This window comes from Molossus molossus, unplaced genomic scaffold (genome assembly GCF_014108415.1).
Source record: "Molossus molossus isolate mMolMol1 unplaced genomic scaffold, mMolMol1.p scaffold_m16_p_16, whole genome shotgun sequence".
Lineage (NCBI taxonomy): Eukaryota > Metazoa > Chordata > Mammalia > Chiroptera > Molossidae > Molossus > Molossus molossus.
Window position 1 is genome coordinate 43,171,064 of NW_023425351.1, and position 25,820 is coordinate 43,196,883.

At 37.4% G+C, this 25,820-nt stretch overlaps 1 protein-coding gene and 1 pseudogene across 1 annotated transcript in view; one reads left to right on the forward strand and one right to left on the reverse strand.

The window, feature by feature from the left end:
- The window catches only part of VPS13B (vacuolar protein sorting 13 homolog B), an 867,799-nt gene that overhangs the window by 646,359 nt on the left and 195,620 nt on the right, over positions 1 to 25,820 (forward strand). The window contains exon 36 of the mRNA XM_036263824.1: positions 9,787 to 10,182. Coding sequence (XP_036119717.1) covers positions 9,787 to 10,182 — 396 coding nt within the window. The remainder of the gene's footprint in view (positions 1 to 9,786; positions 10,183 to 25,820) is intronic.
- LOC118631431 lies at positions 23,488 to 23,893 on the reverse strand (annotated as a pseudogene).

The following is a 25,820-nucleotide window of genomic DNA, read 5'->3' on the forward strand; positions in this document are numbered from 1 at the left end:
TAGGTGTTAAATTAAAGTCCCTAATTGTCATGTGCTTCAGCATTTGGTGTTAATAAGATCAGGAATTATCCTGTGTCTTCCCTAACATTTAGGAGTAACAATCCTTTATTTTTATTTTATATTTTTTTGCCTTCTACAAAGGGCTACCCTCATCTGACAGTTAAGTATCATAAATGTTTTACAGTCTTATTGGAGGGGATCTAGAAAGTGGAAAGTAAACCTGAAAAATTGACCTCATACAGAGTTGCTTACTTAACACTTAGGCCTAAAGTGGGCTTCCCCTACTTATAAGAGCCATGGACACATTCAAGCCCTAAAGCCTTTTGGGAAACACATGTGAGGGTAAAAAAATAATGAAATGGAGTGGGGAAAAAATATCCTGACACATACAACAAAGCCATTGAAATAATTTTGTCTTTTATTTTTTTTAAATTAATATTCAGTTAAAGTGTCCTTTTTTTTTTTATCCTCACCCGAGGACATTTTTCCATTTTTTGTTCAGATAGAGTAGGAGGGAGAGAGAGTAAGAGAGAGAGAGAAACATCGATGTGAAAGGGACACACTGAGTGGCTGCCACCCACACAACCCAACCAGGGCCGGGGACAAACTGCAACCAAGGTACGTGCCCTTAGTGGGAACCGAACCCGGGTCTCTCTGGACCGCAGGTCGATACTCTAACTGCTGAGCCAAACCGACCAGAGCAAAGTGTCGTTTTTTTGGTGTACAATTCTAGGAATTTTAACATTTGTATATATTTGTGTAACCTCTACCACAATCAAGATATAGAACACTTTCATTATCCCCAAAAACTCTCATTGTATTCCTTTGCAGTCACACCTTGCCCTGAACCCTGACCTGGGACAACTGCTGTCCATCATTCCAGGGCTTTTGTTTGTTGTTTGTTTAGCCTTTTTGAGAATGTCATTCAAATAGAATCATATAGCATGTAACCTTTTCAGACTGGCTTTTTTTCACTCACATACTGCCTTTGAGATTCAACCAAGTTGTTAACATGTATTAAGTAGTACATTCCTTTTTATTTCTGAGTAGTATTCCATTATGTGGATGTATCACAGTTTAACAGTTCATCCATTGAAGGACATTTAAGTTGTTTTCAGTTTTGGTGATTGTGAATAGAGCTACTTTAAACACTGGTGTATAAATTGTGTGACATAAGTTTTCATTCCTCTATGTTAAGTACCTAAGTGTGGTGTTGCTGGGTCATTTAGGTCGTATAAGAAACTGCTAAAGCCCTGTCCGGTTTGGCTCAGCGGTTAGAACATCGGCCTGCGGTCCAGAGAGACCTGGGTTCCGTTCCCGCTAAGGGCAAGTACCTTGGTTGCAGTTTGTCCCTGGCCCTGGTTGGGTCATGCAGGTGGCAGCCACTCGATGTGTCCCTTTCACATTGATATTTCTCTCTCCCTCCCACTCTGTCTGAACAAAAAATGGAAAAATGTCCTCGGGTGAGGATAAAAAATAAAAAAAAAGAAACTGCTAAAATATCATTTGACCTTCTTACCAGCAATGTATGAGAGTCCCACTAGCTCCATATCCTCTCCAGCACTCTGTTTTGTCAGTGTTTTTTGTTTTAATTTTTACTTTTGGCCATTCTGATATTTTATTGTCATTTTAATGTGCAATTTTCTAATAACTAATGATGTTGAATATCTTTGTATGTTCTTGTATGTTCATATAACCTTTCTGGTAAATTATCTATTCAAGTGTTCTGCCCACTTTAAAATCGGGCTCTTTATTTCTTATTGTTGAATTTCTAGAGTTTTTTATATATTCTGGATATGTCTTTTGTCAGATAATGTATTTTACAAATATTTTCTCTCAGTGAATAGCTTATCTTTTCATTCTCTTAACACTGATCTTTACAGAACAAAAAATTTTTAGTTATGAAGTCCAATTTATGATCTTTTTAGATGAATGATGCTTTTTTTTTTTTTGCATTGTATGTTAGAACTCTGCCTAACTCCAAGATTTGTAGATTTTCTCCTGTGTTTTCATCTAAAGATGTTTTATAATTTACATTTTATATTTAGACCCCCCAATCTGTGAACTTAATTTTGTATAAGGTTTGAAGGTAAATTCAAGGTACGCCTTTTTTTTTTAAATTCTTTTATTTGTTTGCTTATGGATGTCCATTTGAATTTTCTTTGCATCCTTTTCAAAAGCCATTTGACAATATTTGCTTGGCCTCTCTCTTTCTGGACTCTGTTCTGTTGCACTGATACATGTGTTTATCCTTCTCCAAGACTGTATCGTCTTGATCCCGGGAGCTTCACAGTACATCTTAAAATCAAGTAGTCTAAGTCCTCCAATATTATTCTTTTCTTTCAAAAAATTTTTGGCTATTCTAGTTCCTTCACTTTCCTGTGTAAATTTTAGAATCAGCTTCTCTGTGTCTATAATAAATACTACTAGGATTTATTGGAACTGTGTTAAATCTGTAGATCAATTTGGGGAGAATTGATATCTTTACTATGTTGAGTCTTCCATGAATCCATGAATATATTAAGTATATGTAGGTCTCTTCATTTATTTAGGTCTTTTTCGATTTTCAATTAGCACTTTGTAGTTTTTATCATACAGATCCAGTACATGTCTTATTAGATTTATACCTTAGTATTTATTTCATTTAGAGTTATAATAAATGTTACTTTTGCAGAGTTTTCTTCATGAGTACTGTATGATGTTAGTGATGCTTCTCCTCTATTTGATAGTTTACTTAGAGTTCTTATCATAAATGGATATTGGATATTGAACTTTTCAAAAGTTTTTTCCGCATCAGTTGATATGATCATATTTTTTGCTTTCGTTTTGTAAACTGTTAATATTATACTGATTGACTTTCCTATATTTAAGCAACCTCATAGTTTTTTTTGAGGATTTTTTTATCTCTGTTCTTAAAGGATATTAGTCTGTAGTTTTCTTTTACTGTCTTTGTCTGGTTTTGGTATCAATAATGATGATTTTGTAAAATGAACTAAGGATTATTCTCTGCCCCTCTGTTTTCTGCAGCACAAGAGAATGAAAAAAAGAAGGAAGGAAACAAGGAGGGATTTTTATAGACCCTCTGTACATTAGGAATTCCCTTTCCACTTCTGGAGGCCAAAGACAGGGGTTTCTCCTAGTATTCTCTACTTCTGCACCCAGTGGCCGCTTCTAGGTTTTGATATAACTTTAGTTCAGGATGAGGGATATGGGAGGGAAAATGAGAAACTCACCACCATTTTAGTGGTATTTTGAAATCTAGTCATCTCCAATCTACCTGTTACCATTTACTTTTCAGAGCCCTCAAGTAGCTGCTCTGTGTAGGTTTTATAGCTGTATTCTCTCCGGATTTTGTAGCTGCATAGAGTGGCAGAGATAGGGTTTCATCTTTCCTGGAACCTTGAAATAATTTCTAAAGAGAGGAAATTGGCAACTAACAAAGAGAAGATGTTTTTGCTTTGGGGGAAAATAAAAGAAATAGGCAAATATTTCTAGTTTTTGAAAATCCATCATGCTCACATTAGAAACTGGAAATACTGTGTGGGTAAATATGCACATGGAATTAGTATTAGTTTTCTATTGGTGAATGATAAATTACCACAAATGTTACTGGCTTACAGCAACACCAGTGTATTATTTTGCAGGACTGTGGGTGAGAAGTCCAAGCAGGTTCAGCTGGATTCACTGCTCGGAATCTCACAAGGCCAAAACCAAGGTCTCATTTGGGCTGGCTCTATTCCAGAAGCTCCAGGGAGAAACCCACTTTCAAACTCATTTCATTTGTTTCTGTAATTCAGTTTCTTGTGGTTGCAGGACTGAGATCCCACATTCCTTGTCAGCTGTTGGCCAGGGCTTCCCTCAGCCATAGGACTGCCTGTTCCTTGTCATGTGATCCCCACCATTCTCACAGCAGCAGTGACCGACACTGGAGCTTCTCCTCCTCCAGATCTCTGACTCCGCCTTCTGCCTCCTTCATGTGCCTTCTAAGGGCTCATATAATTAGATCAGATCTAGGTAATCTCCATGTCCTAAATTCAACTGACCTAGGATATTTATCTCAACTATAAAATCCCTTTATAGCACAGCAGTATCTGGATTAGTGTTTGATTCATAACCAGGTGACAGGAATCTTGGGGAGGAAAGTCATCTTGGAGTTCCGTCTGGCACAGAACCAGATGAGAATGTTTTGGAGTGCTCCAGCATGAAGGGACCAAAGGTACCTTGTGTGGCATTTGAGGCCCGGTGCTAAGTATTAAAGGTGAAAAATGTGTGCTCACAGATCTTGATTAGTGGAAGATATAATCTCATTTAAAATACTTGGGTAGGGCCAGTTTTGCAGATCAGCTTCTTGGAGAAAATGCTGAGCAGCATCCTGTAGATTAAGTATTAGGCAAAGAAAAGGGTACATTAGATGAAGGAGCAACATGAGCAAAGGCCTACTGGTGACAGCGTGGGTTTTAAAGTGTGAGATGGGCATGGCTGTAGCTAAGAAAAAGTAAGGCCTTCTTTCCCATTCTAAGGAGCTTGGTCTTTATTCCAAAAGGGAAAGAAGAGTTGTTAGAGTTTTATGCAGGAGTGAGCCAATCAGGATTGCATTAAACACAAACCATTTGGAAATTATACGGGAGAGTAGATTGACCGGAATTAGTCCAGACAGAGAAACCATTTAGGAGGCTTTACACAATGGAATACTGCTCAATTGTAAAAGAAGGAACTCTTACCTTTTTACTACAGCATGGATGGACCTGGAGAGCATTATGCTAAGTGAAATAAGACAGTCAGATAAAGATAGATATCATATGATCTCACTTATTTATGGAATCTAATGAACAAAATAAACTAATAAATAAAATAGTAACAGACTCATAGATAACAGAACAGACTGACAACTGTCAGAGGGGAGGGAGTAGGTGGGCTAGGTGGAAAACAGGAGGGAATCAATGAAGAGAAAACCTCATAGATCGACAACAATATGGTGATTACCAGAGGGAAAGGGAGTTTGGGGGAGGGAAAAGGGGAGATAAATGGTGATAGAAGGAAACTTGACTTGGGATGGTGAACACAGAATACAATATACAGATGATCATTATAGAATTATACCCCAGAAACCTATATAATTGTATTAACCAATGTCACCCCAATACATCCAATTTAAATAGTACTAAGACTCTAGAATAACCCATAAACAGAAAATAAATGAAAGAGAAAAAGGCAAAGGCTAATAAACATTTGTGAAAATATAAACAAATTAATTAATTAAAAATCCAAAATGGCAGATTTATAACTTAAGCCACTTGGTAGATGGTAGAGCCATTGATTGAGGCAGGGAATATAGCTTGCTTAATGAATTGTTCTGGATGGATGGGTTTGGGAGACTGTGGAATTCAGTAGAAAAGAAAAATGCAGCCCTGGCCGGTTTGGTTCAGCGGTTAGACCGTCGGCCTGCGTCGGCCTGCGGTTCAGTTCCCACTAGGGGCACGTACCTCTGTTGCAGTTTGTCCCCGCCCTGGTCGGTTGTGTGGGTGGCAGCCACTCGATGTGTTCCTTTCACATCGATGTTTCTCTCTCTCTCTCTCTGTTCCTCTCTCTCCCTCCCACTCTACCTGAACAAAAAATGGAAGAGTGTCCTCGGGTGAGGATAAAAAAAGAAAAGAAAAATGCATATAATTTCTCCTTTGTAACATCACTAAATACTCATTTAGTACTTACTGTAGATCAGAATATTAAGATGTAGGATAGTCCTTACTGCCCAGGAGCTTACTGTTCATTAGACTACGACAGGTACCTAATGAGGTAACTGTTAAAATAGTATAAATCGGTGCCTGATGATGGCACAGTGCACAGGATATTCTGGAAACAGTAGAGGAGAGGCACCTCGTTCAGCTTCAGGGGTCAAGAAGGATTTCCTGGAGAAAGTGACTCAAGAGATAAGTCTCAATATGAGTTAGGCAAGTAACCAGAGCTATAAATTTTTTTTTTACCCATCTGGTGTGGCGCAGTGAATTGGGCATCATGCCATGTACCAAGAGGGCACTGGTGTGATTCCTGGTCAGGGCACATCCCCAGGTTGCAGACTCAATTCCTAGTAGGGGCTATGCAGGAGGCAGCCAATAGATGTTTCTCTCTCTCCCTCCCCCTTGCTCTCTCTCTCTAAAATCAATAAAAAACAAACATATTAGGAAAATTTTTTCTCTGTCACTGGAACCACAATGGTGCCTGAGATGAGAGTCCACGTTGATGTAGTAGTCAGCAGCTCTCATGTATACCATTCATTCCCCAGATGTTTCACTGGTCTACAGTCAGCAGTTGGTTTAGGTGGATATTCCTGGGTGGGTCGCTAAGTTGTTTCTTTGGCTACAGGATGAGCACTTCTTACCCTTACTTGAAGTTTTCATGTCATGAATCCAGGTAAAAGCAGATAGCTTCAGGCCCCAACATCTGAGTCTTCTTTCTACTTGAGCTTTGTTTTGTTTTCTGTTGTTGCTGTCATCTAAGATTGTTCTTTTCTTTTTTATTTTCCTTTTAGTTACAGATGGTACTTTCTGTGAGACCACAGAATTTGGGAGCCCACATAAAAGGATGTGTAAGCACCCTGGCCAGGTGGCTCAGTTGGTTGGAACATTGTCCCATACACCAAAAAGGTTGCCAGTTCGATTCCTGGTCAGGACACCTACCTAGGTTGCAGGTTTGATCCCAGGTCAGGGCACATAAGAGAGGCAACCGACCGGTATTTCTCACATCAATGTCTCTTCCTTCCTTATCTAAAATCAATAAACATATTCTCAGGTAAGGATACAAAAAAATGTTAGGCAAAACAGGTAAATATATGGGCCATTTAAATAAGCTAAAATATTTTGCCCACCAACCCCTTTCTGTACCCCAAATTTTACAAGTAAAAAATAATGCTTTTGAATAAACGATGCTGGTATAACTGGATATTCCCATGCAAAAAAATGAAGGTGGACCCCTGCCTCACACAATATACAAAGTTAATTCAAGAGATAATATTAAGAGGCAAAACTATAAAAACTCATAAAAGAAAACATAAATGTAAATATTTATGATTTGGAGTTGAGCAGTGGTTTCTTCATATGACACCAAAAGCCCACACAAAATAATAGATATATTGGACTTTACAAAAATTAAAATTGTTTAAGCTGCTAATGATACTATCAAAAAAACTGCAAAGACAATCCACAGAACTAGAGAAAATATTTGCAAATCCTATATCTGATAGGGACTTGTATCCAGGATTATAAAGAACTCACACAGCCCTGGCTGGTTTGGCTCAGCAGTTAGAGCGTCGGCCCACCGTCCAGAGAGACCAGGGTTCGGTTCCCACTAAGGGCACATACCTCGGTTGCAGTTTTTCCCTGGCCCTGGTTGAGTCATGCAGGAGGCAGCCACTCCATGTGTCCCTTTCACATCTATGTTTTGCTTGCTCTCTCTCTCTCTCTTCTTCTCCCCTCCCCCCACTCTATCTGAACAAAAAATGGAAAATGGGATTTAAAAAAAAAAGAACTCACACAGTTCAATAATAAAAAGACTAATGGCTCAATTTAAGAATGAGCAATGGATGTGAATAGGTCTTTTTCTAAGAATATATGCAATTTGCCAATAAGCATGTTCAATATCATTAGTCATTAGGGAAATACAAACAAATCAAAATGGAATACCACTTCACACCAACTAGGATGGCTCTAATCGTATATGACCAGCAGTCCCGCTCCTTGGAAGATATCTAATGGAATTGAAACCATGTCCACAAAAAAATGTGCACACAAATGTTCATAGCAGTCAAAAAGTAGAAAGAACCCAAATGTCCACCAACTGATAATGGATGAACAAAATGTGGTATCCCCATATGATGAAATATTACTCAGCCACAAAAAAGAGTGAAGTATTGATAATATGTATTTCAATATGAATGGGCCTTGAAAGCATCATGCTAACTGAAAGAAACCAGACACAAAAGGCCATATATTGTATGATTCCATTTATTTATTTATGTATTTATGTATTTATTTATTTTTAATCCTCACCTGAGGATATTTTTCCATTTATTTTCAGACAGAGTGGGAGGGAGAGAGAGAGAAACATTGATGTGAGAGAAACACATAGATTGGTTGCCTCCCATGACCCCGACCAGGGCTGGGCATGAACCTCAACCCAGGTACGTGCTCTTGATCAGAATCGAACCTGCAACTCTTTGGTCTATAGACCAACACTCTAACCACTGAGCAAAACCTTCCAGGGCTATATAATTCCTTTTATATGAAATGTCCAGAGCAAGCAAATGTGTAGAGACAGAAATTAAAGTGGTGGTTGCTGGGGCTGGAGATGGGGAGTGGATGGGGAGTGACTGCTAAATGGCATGGGATTTTGTGTGTATGTGGTGACGATCATGTCCTAGAATTATATGGTGGCGATGTGGTGTTCGTGCAATCTTGTAAATATACTAAAAACCATTGAATCGTATACTTTAAGAAGGCAGACTGTATGGTATGTGAGTTATATGTCAATCAGATGTTTTTAAAAAGTCATTCCTTTAAGTTAGAATATTTTTTCCTGTTTAAAAAATATGGGGAGCAGGGAACTTTTTAACATTACATATGGGTGACTCAGATGTCTGACTCTCCAATGAACAACTAGTAAGAAGCTGGACTTGCAAGAGTTTTGCTAGCCCTGGTTAAAGAAACCCAAGAGAAGGTACACTTAAAAGGGATGGTACCCTGAGGGAGCCTGGGTAGCCAGGAGGAAACCCATAGGTGCTGATACCTGAGAAAGGTGATAAGAGGTCCTCCTTATGAAGACAGATGTAGATAATGAGATTAGTAATAAGGACTATTAACTTTAGCTGCTTAACAACTTTGTTATTCCTAGCTTTATCTGGAATTACGTCTTGTATTATCTTCAGGCTCCAATGAAAAGAGCACTTGTTAGGTTCAGTTAAGCTCAAACATTGATTGAACACATACATATGTGAGACACACTGTACAAGTCCTTGGACATAAAGGTGTATAACATACTCTGCTTTCACGATACTTTTGGTCTTATTGATAATGAAAACACAAGAAAGACAATGAAATAAGGCAAGCAGAAATAATAAGGCTATTAGTTTTAATGTCTGGTGGCTAGTGGCAGATAAGGACAACTGGTATATGATGCATGTAAAATGGACTGTAGGTTTTAACAAATCTCAGTCTACCCATGATGAAGTGTTTGAAATGTTATCAATGCAAAAGACATAGGAAAAGATGTAGGGACTCTTCTGATTTGTAGCAGGTCACAAGGAGAAACAAACATTTTCTGCAAATATTTGATCAGAGAATGGTAGGATAGGCTACTTCAGTCAGTCAGTTGGATACATATTATTAATACCAGTATTTGTGTCAAACTTTTTGCTGGATACTAAGGGGAGTCCTTTTTCCTTGGAAGTAGGGGTGCCAGTTGCAGTAAGGAACTGGAAAGGCTGCTTCGTTTTGCCTCAGTTGGGAGGGCAAAGTCAATGTATGTCCATGTGTGGCCTTGATTCTATCAGGAACAGGGGAGTCACATGGACTAAGACAGGAATGTGGGCATGTATGTAGTCCAGGGAAAGTGTTCTTTCAAGTAACTACATGGAAAGAATAGTTAGGTGATTAGTAAAAGGATTACAACATCTGGCATTCTAATACATCCACATTACAGATGTTGGAAACTTAAATAGGAACCTGACGGGTGAAGTAAAGACGTATATTCAATAAGAGAGCTTCAATAATTATTTTATCTTTTTCAATTCTATAGCAGACATCAACTTGGATATATCAAAGCCTTTGAAAGCAAACCTGAGTTTTACCAAGCTGGATCAGATCAACCACTTTTTAAAGAAGATCAGAAGTGCCCACAGCAGAGAGACTTCAGCTCCGTTGGACACCAGGCTGCAAAAGGATGAGCTTCCAGCCTCCAAATGTCACTGTGGCAAGTTGTCTAAACCCAGAGTTCATGGTGATGGAGCACAAAAGGGTCCATTTCAAGAAAACATATGGAGAACTGTTTCCTGCTTTCAAAAAATTTCTGTCCATACTACTCAGATTGTGGTCTCCATGGAAACTGTCCCCCATCCTAATAAGCCATGCCTATTAGCATCTTTATCAACCCTCAGTGGAAGCCTTGCTGTTAAAGCAGCACAAAAAGTACCTGGTAAGTCACAGAAAAGGGGAACGGGGATGACACTAGGACTCGTTACATCTGAAAATGCATAATTTTGATGACTTATATTATTTAGAGGTTAAAAGTTTTAAGGGCCATCAGAGATGGGGACATTTCTGGTTTGTGATCTTATTTTAGAGAAAATTTTATAACAAATCCTTTGAGCTTGTAAGTATTTTAATGCCCTAAACTAAACTGTTCCTTTCCACTGTTCCTTTCCAATGCTCCTACAAGTGTCTTTAAACTGTTCATTCCTACATTTCTGTTCCCTAAAACAGCTGTAATGGAACAACAAGAAATGCTTTTATCACCTTTGGAGTAGTGGTTCTCAGGGTATGGTCTCAGAACCAACAGCATCAGCATCACCTGAGAACTTGTTACAAATGCAAATTTTCAGAGCCTACCCCTGACCTACTGAATCAGAAACTCCGGGCATGGAGCCCAGAAATCTGTGTTGCAAAAACTGTCCTGGTGATTCCGGCGCATTGCGTCGCTGGTAGCAATTTATTTACAAAGGAGAAATTGCTCTAGCGGCAGGTATGCTACACCAAGTGTAATAGAAGTCAAGGTTCAGTTCTGCAAGGACAGTGCCATTGAAGATTATCAGGCAGCAACACCTGGCAGGGAAATCTGTTCTTCTGTGCCTAGCCAGGCAAAGAGAGGCATGGACTCTGAAAACTGACCATCCTTGATGGGTGGAGAGGTGAGAAATGAGCAGGCAATGACATCTACATTTTCCTCTTTTGTTACTGTGACTAATTGTTACGGGCTTTTTCACACTGAATCAAAAAGGGTAGGCAGAAGGAATGTGAGGAGGGAAAGAAAAGACAAGGCACAGGTGGGAAATAACAGTTTTCAATCACTGAAACTGCTACTGTAAAAGTTCAAGGGCGCAATGCCAGAAATTTTACTTTGAAAATAAAAGTAGCCAAAGGGAAACATTTTTTTCCACTTTAATTTGCAGGAAAGAATTGGGGGTAGAGGTGGATAAAGTAAATCCTAAAACTATATGCAACTTAATGGCTTACTAAAAGTAATTAAGTGGCAGCTGGAGACTAACTGTAGCTTAGTTCCATGTAGCCAGTTTGGGCACAGTAGTTTAAGAGATAAAGAAAAAGTTTTATAGTTGAGAAGTATGCATTTTAGGCCAAAAAATAGATGATTTATTTCTTTCTCACCAGAAATATTTGTGACCAAGCCAGCTAAAAGCACTGTATTTTTTTTATTGTCTTAAAAGTTAGAAATGAAAAATGTAAGGTCCATGGGACATGAAAGATTATGAAACACTGGAGGCTGCAATGTCTGATTTATCCACAAATAAATTGCAACCTAGACAACACTGGGCCTGTTCCCACGCCTTTCCAGTTATACCTTAATCATATAGCAGGGAAAGGTTGGGACTCAAACAAAGTGAAAGAGTTTAATGTACTGTGCTCAGTTCTATGTCTTGTTCTTTTTCAGCCTTATTTCTTGTTTTATTCATTAGCTACTCATATTTTATCCACATCTAATGGTGTCTATCCTTGTAAACATCTTTAAAATATAATTAAAATCCTCTTACTGAGCTGTACAAGTAGTAGACTCACTCTGTTTCTATAATTTGTTTTTCCCCTCCATACTAGCAAAACTACATACCCCTATTTCTTTTACATTAATGCTTTTTAATCTAGTTAAACACAGAAGTAGAAACTGTAGCTTTGACTAAGACATAAATTATGCAGCTCTAATTGTGGTATCCAGCGAATGTTCTAAAATAGTTATTTATGTCAACAAACCAAAACCAACTGAAGTTAGCCATTAAAAGGAACAATTTTATTATGAGAGCATAACGAACACCAAACTGGTTTTCTCTACATTCTTAATTAATGTAATGACGTGCTGAAACATTTCAAAAAGATAACAAAGTAAACAAAATAATAATGAAATAAGATTAAGTTCTAGTTTTTGCTGAAGACTTCTAGAAAATTGTGATTGAGAGATCACTACATAGTCTTCAAAAATTGTTTTTTAACAAGCAAAACTTTTTAAAAGTAAAATGTAATTTAAGCTTTGCATGTTAATTTTATTGTAAAGTAGAATATCTTAAAAAGCCATGCTTTGCAACTTGGATGAAATATATGTAATTATATATTTTAGGTATATTTTTGATAAGTAGTTAAAAGTATCCCCACCAAAAAAAAAAAAAAAAATCCTGCCAGTAGTCATATTTCATATTTTTCAAGTGACATCGTTCTGCATTCAACCAAAATTTTTATAGTATATCTTTGAGCTCAACAGAGTTAATGTCAGTTTTTACAGTTTGAATCTAATACAGAAATACTTAACTGTGTCTTTGATTTTATAGTTTATATAACTGTTGTGACCATCTGCAGCAGCTGCACTTTTCAAATTATTTGCTGAACCAAATTGAGCACAGTGACAAAAGTAGTCATCTCAGACGTACTATTAAACAGAGAAAGAAAGAGGAACATTGCCTTGGTACAGTATAGCCATCTGCTGTACAGATGTTATTGTATAGAATGACTTAAGATAAAATAATTGTAGAAAATTTTCATTAAAACCTCAGCAATTTGCACTTGTTTATGCGAATCTGCATAACTCCCCAATGAGACAACACACTTGGGGTTTCTTTGGTTCTCACTCACTTTCTCTTTGATCCTTTTTGATGTGCTGACTTTAATAAACACAGTCAAAAACACTGTGCAAAAACATCATGGAAAAAACTACAAAGGAATAATTATAGCAGCAGAAACTACTCTAATCCCTAACTTACGCAAGCTATTTTTAGTGAAATATTTTTTTTAACACTCTTTATGTGACAATGTTATATAAACAGGGTAAAACGGTCCTTTCCAGATGAGTTTTAATTTAGGAGCTGAAATAGATTTGTAATGCTAGAGGAATCTTATGTTCTAAGTAATATTTAGAGAAACACAATTGAGAATGTGTTATAGGCATGTTTCCTCACTTCTGAAAGGTACAAAAATATTTAAGTTCGCCTAATTATATATATTGTTTTCTTTTTTGTTGTTGTTAATCCTCACCCGAGGATATTTTTTCACTGATTTTTACAGAGAGTGGAAGGGAGGGAAGTGGGGGGGAGAGAAACATTAATGTGAGAGAGACACATCGATCAGTTGCGTCCCACATGCACTTCAACCAGGGCCGGAGATGAACCCTTGACCAGGAATCAAACCTGACGCCCTTTGGTGCATAGGCCAATGCTCTCACCACTGAGTCACACCGGCCAGGGCACCTAATTATATTTTTTATCATTTAACTGGCTAGGAAGTACATGGGAAAAGGGAATAATAAAAGAGTGAAGGTGGAAAATTAGTTTTCTTCCCAAGACACTGTCAATGTATTTAAATCTGAAATGCTTCCATATTTATTTACTGGTTTTTACAATGGAAGATGTACAGATGACTTACTAAAATGTGTCCATTGTTTGAAACAAAATGAAATGGTTAAATATTTTCTTCTTTAAAAAATTTATGAGTTTTTTTAGTCTCTTGTACTATTCTGCAATCCTCAACTATGAGAGTTTCAAGGGACTTGGTTTTTTTTTTTTTTGTTTTTTTTTTTCCCACCTGCAGATGCTAGTATAACGGTGACTTATAATAACCTAACTTGTATTTCTGCTAAAATACTTACATTCTCCTGTATGATTTGGGGGAAAGGGCTCTAAAGTTGATTTTGGTAGATGTAATACTTGTATTTTTTAAGTTGGTGTATAATATTGCAAAAAACCCGATGACTATATTATCAATAACATAAATCTCATTTAGAAATTATATCTTATTTTCGGAATCATTTTAAGGCAGATACTTTTTCTTCTGCTCTCCATTAAATCCACCCCATCTGTAGTATGTTCTTTTTAAAAACAGCCCCCTTCCCCCCAACATATACACACAGAACACAGTCTTTTTTACCGTTTGAAGTATGTCTTTTTGGAGAAGCCATAAGTGTGTCGCTATAAATTCTGAACTAGCAGTGTAGCACTTTCCATAGGCAGGGTGGGGAGTGAGCTGCAGACTTGAGCTCCCCTTGTCAGAGTAAATTATGACTCTATTAGGGCGGCACGCCTTAGACTTCGGCAAACCAGGGTGCACAATTCAGGCTGTGAAATAGCTGTACTTTAGGCTTCCTTGCTCTTTCCCAGGGGCACTTAGATTAGCCACCTCCATGTAGATTAAGGAAAAGGGAAATAGGATATGAACAAGTTAGCACAAAGGGTTGGGGGAAGAGCCTCAGTGAGGCCATCGTGTCTGGCATTTTAGTCAGAATTGGGAATAGTTGCAAGGATCCCCCTTCCAAAGGGACTTTTCATCCATGCAGAAAGCAATGACTTGAACTCCTAGTCAAAGAGCTGTGGTTTAAATAACTTTCACTACCCCTGACTCTGTCATCCAGATGTATTTATCTTTGTGTATAAACAAAAATAGGAAAAAAAGCATAAGCATATTATTTTTCACATATACAAATGCCTCCTCTCATGTTCACCAAATTCAGGATCAATAAAATATAAAGAATCTAGCCCAACCTGTGTGTCTCAGTGGTTGAGCATCGACCCATACACCAAGAGGTTGCCAGTTTGATTCCTGGTCAGGGCACATGCCCAGGTTGTGGGCCCGATCCCCAGTGGGGAGCATGCAGGAGGCGGCCAGTGGATGTTCTTTCTCATCAATGTTTCTCTCTCTCTTCCTCTCCCATCTTCTCACTCTAAAATCAATAAAGGGAATTTTTTTAAAATATAGATATATATATAAAGAACCTAAAGTTCCTTTTATGTACTGAAAAGTGAAACTGGGCCATTAGTTAATGAAAGTAGAACTCCAGCTTTTCATTCCGTAGTTAACTGGATCTCTGGAGGAAACTCTCCTAAGGTGTTGTCATAGCCATTGGATGCTCCAGAGATGCAAGGAAGTCTAAGGGGAAATAAAACATTAAATTAGATATGACTGCCTAAAATGATATGTTCCAATAACAAGCCATTTACAACACCCCAAGGACTTTTGTTACTTTCAGAAAGAAATAGCACTTTTTTCCAATGCCTAAACAATAAGAAATGAATTCTTTGACAGTTAAAGCCAGAGGACAAACTTAACTTTTAAGCAGCCACTAAGGATGGAAGTGGAAGTACAGCTGGTAGACAGCTAGACAAATCTCTAACCGACCTTAATGAATATTGGGTGTGGGCATCAGGGTCTTGTCATTTCTGACACTGTATCCCAAGTAGCTTAAACCCAACACTCGAGGAAAGGTAGAGACCTCATTGGGTGTATAACATCTGGGATTTTATTTGTCATTTTGGCATACTTCACAAGCGCAAAAGAAAGAGTAAAAGGGGATTATCTTGACAATGAAATGAGTTACTGAATCTTGTGATAATGAAAAGCAGAGGAATTCTAATGCCTTTCTATAGTCCCTGAGGTAGAGGTGCGTTTATACTTTTGCAGGAGTAAAATGTAGGCAGGCAGAACAGATGGCCTAGAGTCCGGGAAACATGACACCCTTCATCCCAGAACTGAGTACCACTATTAATCCTGGTCTGATTCCCTCCTATTACTTTATAACAAGGTTCAAAGTTGCTACTGATGAACTGGCATGTCCCTCTTTCTTTTACTCTTAAATTACCTATAGATTACTGAGCCTTTTCAACATTGATATTTTTCTGTGCGTAGTGGTGGAATGAGACATTTAAAAAAATAGAATAGGAATTTCTGAAAATTGAATGAGAAATAAGTAGAAAAAGTAAAATTCTTATAACCTTTTTTCAAAATAATGGCCTATATTATTTTTCTCAAATAGTGGGAAATAAAAAGCAAAGTATATAAGATACTGCCTTGGGGAGTAATTCTTTTGTCCTCTTCCTCTTAGAAATCATATGCAGTGGGGAAGAAATCCCAACATAAAAGCTTTATTTTCCTTGTTGTAATTTTATCGTAATATAATACTAGATAAAATTTGGAGAATAATAAGCAATATTAACACCACTGTCTTAGAATGATCTCTTTTTCACATCTTCAAAAAGAGAGGTAAAAATTTAATGTTTGATGTTTAAAAAAAATAAAAAGCCACTAGTAGATGTACGCTGTCCAGACATGTTTATAGGCATTTATTCTCTTGTTTAACCAAATTATGTTAATTTAGTCTTCTTCATCTTTCATTTGGGATATTTAAATTTTTCTGTGATAAGGATTTATGCATTTTTAAGTGTTATGTGATTACTGTTCTTCATGTACATTTTTTGTTTTCGTGGTGTGTGGTTACTGTAGCTGTTTTGGATTCCAATGGGAAGCCTTTAGAATAGATCGGAGAGTAACTGCAGACATTTAGAAGATAACCACGGGGTTGAGTTTCTGATGTGTTAATTTCGACGTTGCATGAAAAGTAAAAATCATGTAATAAGCAGCCAGCTCAGGCTGTCGAGCACTGTCGTGTGCTGTGGTGGGTGGACATGGTGTACCTGCCCAGCCTTTCGAGGGGGGTGAGCTCCTCTCACAGAGATAACCATCTCTGACTTTTTCTTCTGATTCATCACCGACCTGAACTCCATTTGAACCTTGTTAGACAAAAAACAAGCAGAATTCCTGGCCCAAGCTATAAAATATAATTAAGCCCTTTTGAAATGATGTGTAAAAGAACATTGCTGTACCCCCACTTGTAACCACTGCCACCACCACAACCAATAAAGTTAAATCAAGCACTGCCTGTAATGGATTAAAATAATAAATGTTCCTGGATTTCAGTGTTTGAAGTACTTGAAGAAAACAGGCTCCCAGCAGCCCGGGTAGCTGAATGCAGGAGAGACATTTATTAATGACGAGTTCAAGGATTTGGCCTGTTTAAGATCATTACTTTCTGTTTACCGTGTGTTACACATCTCTTATATTTTACACAGCCCACATGTGTCCACATGCAATAATGAAAAACTTTTTTTTCCAACAAAAGAATTGTTAATTGTATAAATATGGTTCTCCTGGGGAATGTGAAGTCTTCATAAGACTCTGCTCTCTTCTAATGAGAAATCCAGGACCGTTGTTATGCTCTTCCAAGTATATCCACCTTCAAATCTTGTCTCCAGCTAAATTAGTCTATTTCTTCCTATTGTTTTTAGTTACCAAATTTCAAACCTGATCTAGACTGCTTGAAAAATGTTGGCGTCAGGCTCTGTGTTGGAATTATGTCCCATTGCACTGGGTTGTATGTATCTTTTGTACTATAGCAAAAAAACATTTTTTATTTCTTTCCTTGTCTTAACAAAGGTATGGTAAAGAATGGTTTCTCTAGATTTAGATACATTTTTGGGGAGAAAAGGACAACTGATAAAAATTCCCCATGTATACTTATTAAATCAGAATGTTCCTTGGACAGGAGAAAAATGAACCTTTTAGACAACAAAAATTCTATCAATTAACACGAAGTTATCTCACTGTGTAAAATCATATTGGAAAAGAAAGTTTCCAGTCCTAGTAATTAAATACTAGAAATCTTTCACTTAACAGCTATCTCTCTACATTGTTGATAGCACCTTATAGGTTAGTATGAGGTGAAATGGATAAGAATTGTAATATCCTTCCTGGCCGGTTTGGCTCAGCGGTTAGAGCATTAGCCTGTGGTCTGGAGAGACCCCGGTTCAGTTCCCACTAAGGGCTTGTATCTCGGTTGCAGTTTGTCCCCGGCCCCGGTTGGGTCGTGCAGGTGGCAACCACTCGATGTATCCCTTTCACACTGATGTTTTTCTCTCTCTCTCTCTCTCTCTCTCTCTCTCTCTCTCTCTCTCTCTCTCTCTCTCCTCCCACTCTTTCTGAACAAAAAGTGGAAAAATGTCCTTGGGTGAGGATTAAAAAAAAAAAATTGTAATATCCCCCAGCACTGGAACTATGGAAAAAAAGGTTAGAAGTAAATCTCTACCCCCGCCCCCCCTTATTCAGCCTTTAGTTTTGCCTGTGATCACAGTAAATTGCCCTCTCATCCCCATAAAGCCAGTAGGCTATTTGCTTGGAAAGTTTCTGGCAAAGCAGCCCTTTCAGTGATGAGTGACTGAAGACACATCTTAGATGTTCTTTTGCTCTCTGGCTGGGCCCCTGGACCTGAAGGCTATGTTGGCATAATGTACCAAGACCATGCAAGACAGCTGGGGACCGGAAAAAGCATTTATTCACAACCCTGTTACCAACTGGAAAAATGAAATTACTAAGAGCTAACTAACAGCAGTAGTTTTAATAAAGCAACATGGTGCTGCAGGGAGGCAGACAGAATCTAAATCCCAGCCCTGCTGCTTACTGGCAGTTGATTATGGTAAAAGTTACAATTTAGCTCATTTCCAAAATGAAGCAAAAATACTTGATTCACAGGACTGTTGAGAACATTAGGTGAGATAATGTATGTAGAATACCCTACTCATTCCTTGGCACAAATTTATTATATTTCTCAATAAATAATGGTGTGTTTGTTTGTTTGTTTGTTTGTTTTATCTTCCTCCCCTAACTCAGTCACATCAGATGAATGCTGAGGTCATAGATCATTAAATTTTAGAACTGAAAATTATCTTAAAGATCTTCCTTGTCTTTAACAAGAACCCTTTTTATTCTTTCCCTCATGGACCTCATGATCCAAACAAACTGCGTGTACGATTACGTAGCTAACGTGACTATACCTACCTGATATGACTCCAACCAAAAATAAAAGCTTTAGTACACGTCCACAGCTCTGTCTCAGACAAATTCATGATTTCTTTCAGGCCCTTTGAAATTCTAAATATACTTCATGGACCACCATTACAACGTGGAACTTCCTAAATGTCAAAGAACTCTGGGTTGAGGCCCCTGAGTTAGTCTAACTCCCTTATTGAGTTAACAGTGGAGCAATTAAGTAATTTGTCCAGGGGTATTCGGAAGTGAGTCTGGGCTTCCTGGTATACCAGTCTTCACAAACTTGGATTATATAGACCAAGACTAGTTTCTAACCATTGCAATGAATTACTTAGCAAGTCATTTTGCTTTCAACTTTATTAGAATAAATTTATATCAATTATTTCATCCATGTGACTTTTTTAAAAAGTTGATTAATTCACCAGCAGTTCCCTATATAACCAAATTAACTAGCTTCTGTATTCATCTAAGAACCTGTGGAATATGTATTTGCTGTTCTTTCCTCTCTGGGAAGATTGTCATACACTTTCCAATATGCACAATCAGATCTGCCAGTCTGATTTTTTGGGGTTTTTTTTAAACATGGACACATGATCCAGTCAAGTTTTATTTTTCTAATAAACTGACACAACTATAAAAACAGTGAGCATGGTGGCAGATTGGAGGGGAAGAAAGAGGCAAAGCATAACCTCCATCACCCTTTGGTATTTTTAGTTTGGTTTTTCTAGGATCTGAGAGTTTTAAAACATTTCTCAAAAAATACCTTTCCCAGACAGGACAAAGTATAAATAGCCAATTCAGTGGACATTTTCATCTTTCATGAGTAATTCTCCCTTTCTTTATGTGAAAGGGAAAACAATTCTATTTCTGCTGCTTATTATTTTCCTATGTTTAAAGGAAGAGGTTTGAATTAGTCTAGGGGTCCCAGCTTTTAGTCACCATTGAGGACTGGGTGGGAATCCCTGGAGACTGGAAATCCCACCCATGAGAAATCATTAGGTGCCTTGGAGAGGGATATGTGTTAGCAGGTACACCAACCAATCGTACTCTTATTTTGATGGCTAGACTTTTAGTAAAGTTGGGAGCACCAACATCCCTTTCTGCTTAAACATCAGCATTTAAAAAAAAAAAAAAATTAGTACTCATGTGGTTGACAGTTTTATGTTTTGTTCCATATATTAATCTTATCCTATATTTTAATTTATTTTATTACTAGGTACAACTATATAGGCTTGTTATACAGTATAATTAAATAGGATCTAATCAACTTACATATTCTGATCAAGGGAGGAAAAACAAGGTGTGTATTTTTTTGTTTTTTTTTTTCCCGTGGTTAAAATACCCAAGTGTTACTTTTATGTGCTTCAACATAATTAGTTGAAGGAATTAGAAATGAAAAGATTTTTAATCATCTCTTTAATGGACCATACTTACAAAAAAATTTTTTCTAGTCATTTAGTCACTTCTGGTCATCTTTTCATGGATCATACTGAAAAAAATGTTTTCTTCCCCACTCTGGGAGGCATCCTGATGCTTCACTGTTATGCAAATAGACTTGTGGATGTATCTAACACATGTTTGCTGATTTTCTGGTAGCCTGCGATCACTTCCAGCTGGATAAAAAAAAATACCTGGATATGCTTTGCTGGTACATGTCATCATGGAGTACTCTTTCTAATGACACACAGAAGCTTGATTTAGAATGCGTTTTGCATGTAGAGAGTAGGAGCCTTACTAAGGGTCTAGTAGAGACTGATGATGTAGGGTTGGCAGCATTTTGTAAACATTCTCCAAAACAAGTGGTTTGCATTTATTAGTCTTCTGAAGGAGTATTTTAAAGGTCATGAAACTATTTGTTCCTTGAACTAAAATTTTACCCTCAGTGAAAAGTATGTCAGTATACAAGCAAAGCAAGATTATTTCTGTTTATCACACTAGTTGTTTCTGAAATTACTTCCCAATGTTGTTACACCTCATTTAGTTTAATTAAATGTCTGCCATTAGTTTGCTAGAGTGCAATTAAAAATATAAACACAGATTTTTGAAAGAAGCCAATGGAAAAATCAGGCAGAAAAGCATTCTGTAGAATGGAAGAGGTTATATATTCGGTCAAAATGACCTGAACACACAATCACTAAATGCAATGTTGGGTCCTGGATAGGATCCTGGAATAGGAAAAGGACATGAGAGGAGAAAATGGTGAAATTCAAATAAGGCATCTAAATTAGTAGTATTGTATTGATGTTAATTTACTGGCTTTCGAGAATCACACTATTATAGTTGTTAACAATAAGGGAAGCTGGGTGAAGGATATCAAAGTTGAAGGCTCTCAATTTTGCTGAAAGCCTACAATTATTGCAAGTAATTTCACAGCATATTTCTTTAATTTTTTTCTTCTCCCCTTATTTTTGAAAATTTGGGGGTGGAGGGATTTAAAGTACAGAAATGTGAAGTGTAATGCATCAAATGCCTGTATAGTCACCAGCTAGAACAAATGTAAACATTTTGTCATATTTGCAATACATACAGAGATAAAACTTCACAAAATTATTCAGCCATTTTCAATGTTCCAGTGCTAAGATAGCTCTTTATAATCTTTACTTGTTGTCATTTTGTTCAACAGTGAATTCATTTATTAAGAAGAAGAAAACACATGCCTGAATTCTTGCCATTCATACCAGATTTTGAATATATAAGTATCCAGCTTATGAACTCAGTATGCTCTGTGGCCCTATGTTTATGTGTGTGGTGATATATAAAATAAGATTCATTTTATCCCAGGGAAGATACTTAGTATGTTTCCTGATTTTTTTTTTTTTTTAAGGAGGGGATACACAGCTTGTGTGGGTCAGTGGTTGAGCATTGACCCATGGACCAAGAGGTCCTGGTTCAATTCCTGGTCAGGGTACATGCCAGGTTGTAGGCTCGATCCCCATTGTAAGTGTGCAGGAGGCAGCCATTCAATATGGCTCTCTTATTGATTTCTTCTGTCTTTCTCCCTCTCCCTTCCTCTCTCTCTAAAAATCAATAAAAATATATTTTTTTTAAAAAAAAAGGAAGGGATGATGTCCCATAGGTCAGCTTCTCATAGAGTCAAAGAAAGGGAGAAAAAAAAGAAGTAATAATCCTGTCATGAGTCCCAGGGATTATTTTCATATTTTGTGGTAAAATTGTGAAGTTTGGTTTACCATTGATAAATGGCCCTTGTAAAATTCATCGCTACTCTTTGTTATTAAGTGATCACCATAATCTCTTATTACTGGTTACTTAGACCAAGGTTAAAAGCAAGGAACTAATATAGTTTTCAATTAATTTGTTGTAGGTTTTTTAAAATTTAGCAGGAAATGTTCAATAGGAAATGGAGACAGCATTTTAAACTTAAAAGCTGGTACTTGTGAGTGAACCTTTCTGTGGTCCACAGGTACCTGGATTCCCTCATGAGGAGCAAAGCCACAGTAGGCTGTTGTGTGTAGCAAGTATAGTGGGCAGGTAGGCACATGGGAATAAGTTAAATTAGTCTCAAAAGTGAACCACGCCTGATTTCCTTGAAGGTGTATGACAAAAGAAAAGAAAGGAAACAAAAGAGATCAGGCAGGGCACATTGATATCTATAGGTCATGTGTTTTCTTAATGTATTTAGGCAGTGCTTGTTCCTGTGTGCTCACTGCCATCTTAAGTTCTCAGTGCCACCTGTGTGTTTAAAGAAGCCTAGGATCAGTGCTAGCAGGCCTGAAACATAGTCAAGTACAAACTGTACAAGGATTAGAAAAAGTAAATATAAAGTGAAGGGTAGGCTACTGGGGAAAATAACAAAAGGGAAAAGAAAAAAGTGGACAGCAATTTACACATACGTACTCAATTCAGTGCTTGATCAGAATGAATTAGCAACACGTAAAGTGAATTAAAATTAGGGTGTTTGTTTTCTATGGATAAATACCCAGAAGTGGAATTTTTAGGTCCACTATTTTTAATTCTTTGAGGAATCTTCCTACTGTTTTCCATAGTTGCTGCACCAGTTTACATAGCCATCAACAGTATACAAGGGTTTCTTTTTCTCCACGTCCTCACCAACACTTAAATTTTGTCTTTTTGATAATAGCCATTCTAACAGATATGAGGTGCTATCTCATTGTGGTTTTGACTTGTATTTCCCTGATGTTTAGTGATGTTGAACATCTTTTTGTGTGCCTGTAGGCAATCTGTATTGGAAAAATATCTATTCAGGTTCTCTATTTTTGGGATTTATTTTTATATTAATAGGTGTAAGTTTTTATATATTTGTGATATTAACCCCTTATTGGATATATTATTTTCAAATATATTTTTCATTCGGTAGATTGCCTTTTCACTTTGTTGATGATTTCTTGCACTGTGCAAAATCTTTTTATTTTTATATAATATAATCCTTCTGTTTGTTTTGTTTTTGTTGTCCTTGCTGAGGAGACTAGTTCAAAAAAAATATTGCTAAAACTAATATCAAAGAGCCTTCTGCCTCTGTTTTTTTGTAAGAGTTGTATGGTTTCAGGTCTTATATTTATGTCTTTAATCCATTTGAAATTATTTTTCTATATGTTGTAAGAAAGTAATCCAGTTTTATTTTTTTGTTTGTTTGTTTATTTATTTCCATTGAGGCATTTTATTTGCACATGTGTATTACATCCCTAAAAAAAGAATCCCAGGATTTTCTCTCCTGTGTGTTTTCGTCTTGCTTCTTCATGGTCCATGGTGCCGCTGAGGTTGTCAGTACAATGAAACCAGATTGTTGGATGGAAGCAGATTGTTCTGTGATCTTTGAGTTGCACATCAAATCTGGGGCTGAATACTCCACACTTGTTCAATCAGCCTGTGAGGTTCACAACAATTTTCCCAGCTCTGTGGTCATCAATAATTTCAAATTCGCCAATGTAACCATGCTTCACCATCACAGTTAGAAACCAGATGATGACTTTGGAGCACAACCTAATAAGAACCTGGTGTTGGCCTCTCTTTTTGGCATTGTTGATACTCTTCAGAGCGTCAGCCGGGATATTCATGTGCACCATTATGGCGGCATGGAAAAATGGCGGGAGGGGCCAGTTTTATTTTTAGCATATAGCAGTCCAACATCATTTATTGAAGATACTGTGTTTTTGTTTATTCTTGCCTCCTTTGTCATAGATTAACTGATCATATATGTGTGAATTTTTTTTTCTGGGCTTTCTATTTTTTATTTTTTTTAATCCTCACCTGAGGATATTTTTCCATTTTTTTTGTTCAGACAGAGTGGGAGGGAGAGAGAGGAAGAGAGAAACATCAATGTGAAAGGGACACATCGAGTGGCTGCCACCCTCATGACCCAACCAGGGCCAGGGACAAACTGCAACCGAGGTACGTGCCCTTAGCGGGAACTGAACCCAGGCCTCTCTGGACTGTAGGCCGACGCTCTAACCACTGAGTCAAACCAGCCAGGCCTGGGCTTTCTATTCTATTCCTTTGATTTATATATCTGTTTTCATGCCACTATGATACAATTTTGATTACAATAATTTTTGTAGTAAAGTTTGAAATCAGGGAGCGTGATACATTCAGCTTTCTTCTCTCTTGAGATTGCTTTGGCAATTCGAGATCTTTTGTGGTTCAATACAAATTTAGGATTTATTGTTCTAGTTCAGTGAAAAATTCCATTGATACTTTTATGGGGATTGCATGGAATCTGTAGATTGCTTAGGGTAGTATGGACATTTTTCACAATACTAATTATTTGAATCCATGAGCACAATATATCACTCCATTTATTTGTATCATCTTTAGTTTCTTTTATCAGTGTCTTATAGCTTGAAGAGTACAGATCTTTTACCTCCTTAGTTAAATTTGTTCCTAGATATTTTATTCTTTTTTTTTTTTTATCCTCACCCGAGGACATTTTTCTATTTTTTTGTTCAGATGGAGCGGGAGGGAGAGAGAGGAAGAGAGAGAGAGAGAAACATCGATGTGAAGGGACACATCGAGTGGCTGCCACCCGCACGACCAACCAGGGCCGGGGACAAACTGCAACCGAGGTACATGCCCTTAGCGGGAACCGAACCCGGGTCTCTCTGTACCGCAGGCCGACGCTCTAACCGCTGAGCCAAACCGGCCAGGGCTCTTTTTGATGCAATTGTAAATGGATTTGTTTTCCTAATTTCTTTTTCTGATTATTAGTATATAGAAATGCAACCAATTTCTTTATATTAATTTTTTATCCTAAAAATTTACTGAATTCATTTATTCTAATAGTTTTTGGTAGAGTCTTTATTTTATTTATTTATTTTTTTTTTTATCCTCTCCCGAGGACATTTTTCCATTTTTTGTTCAGATAGAGTGGTAGGGAGAGAGAGGAAGAGAGAGAGAGAGAGAAACATCAATGTGAAAGGGACACATTGAGTGGCTACCATCCACATGACCAACCAGAGCTGGAGACAAACTGCAACCGAGGTACACACCCTTAGCGGGAACTGAACCCGGGTATCTCTGGACCGCAGGTTGACACTCTAACCGCTGAGCCAAACCGGCCAAGTGGTAGAGTCTTTAGAGTATTCTCTGTGTAGTATCATGCATCTGCAAGTAGTGACAGTTTTACTATTTCTTTCCAATTTGGTTGCCTTTCATTTATTTTTTCTTGCCTAGTTGCTGTGGCTAGGACCTGTAATACTATGTTGAATAAAAGTGGTGAGAGAGGAAGGACATCTTGTTTTATTCCTGACATTAGAGGAAAAGATTTCAGCTTTTCATCATTGAGGGTAATGTTAACTGTGGGTTTATCATATATGGCCTTTATTATGTTGAGGTATATTCCCTGTATAGCCACTTTGTTGAGAGACTCTTTTTCATCATAAATGGGTGTTGAAATCTATCAAGTGCTTTTTCTGCATCTATTGAGATGATCATATGATCTATATTCTTCATATTGCTAATGCACTATATACCACATTGATAGATTCGCAGATATTGAAC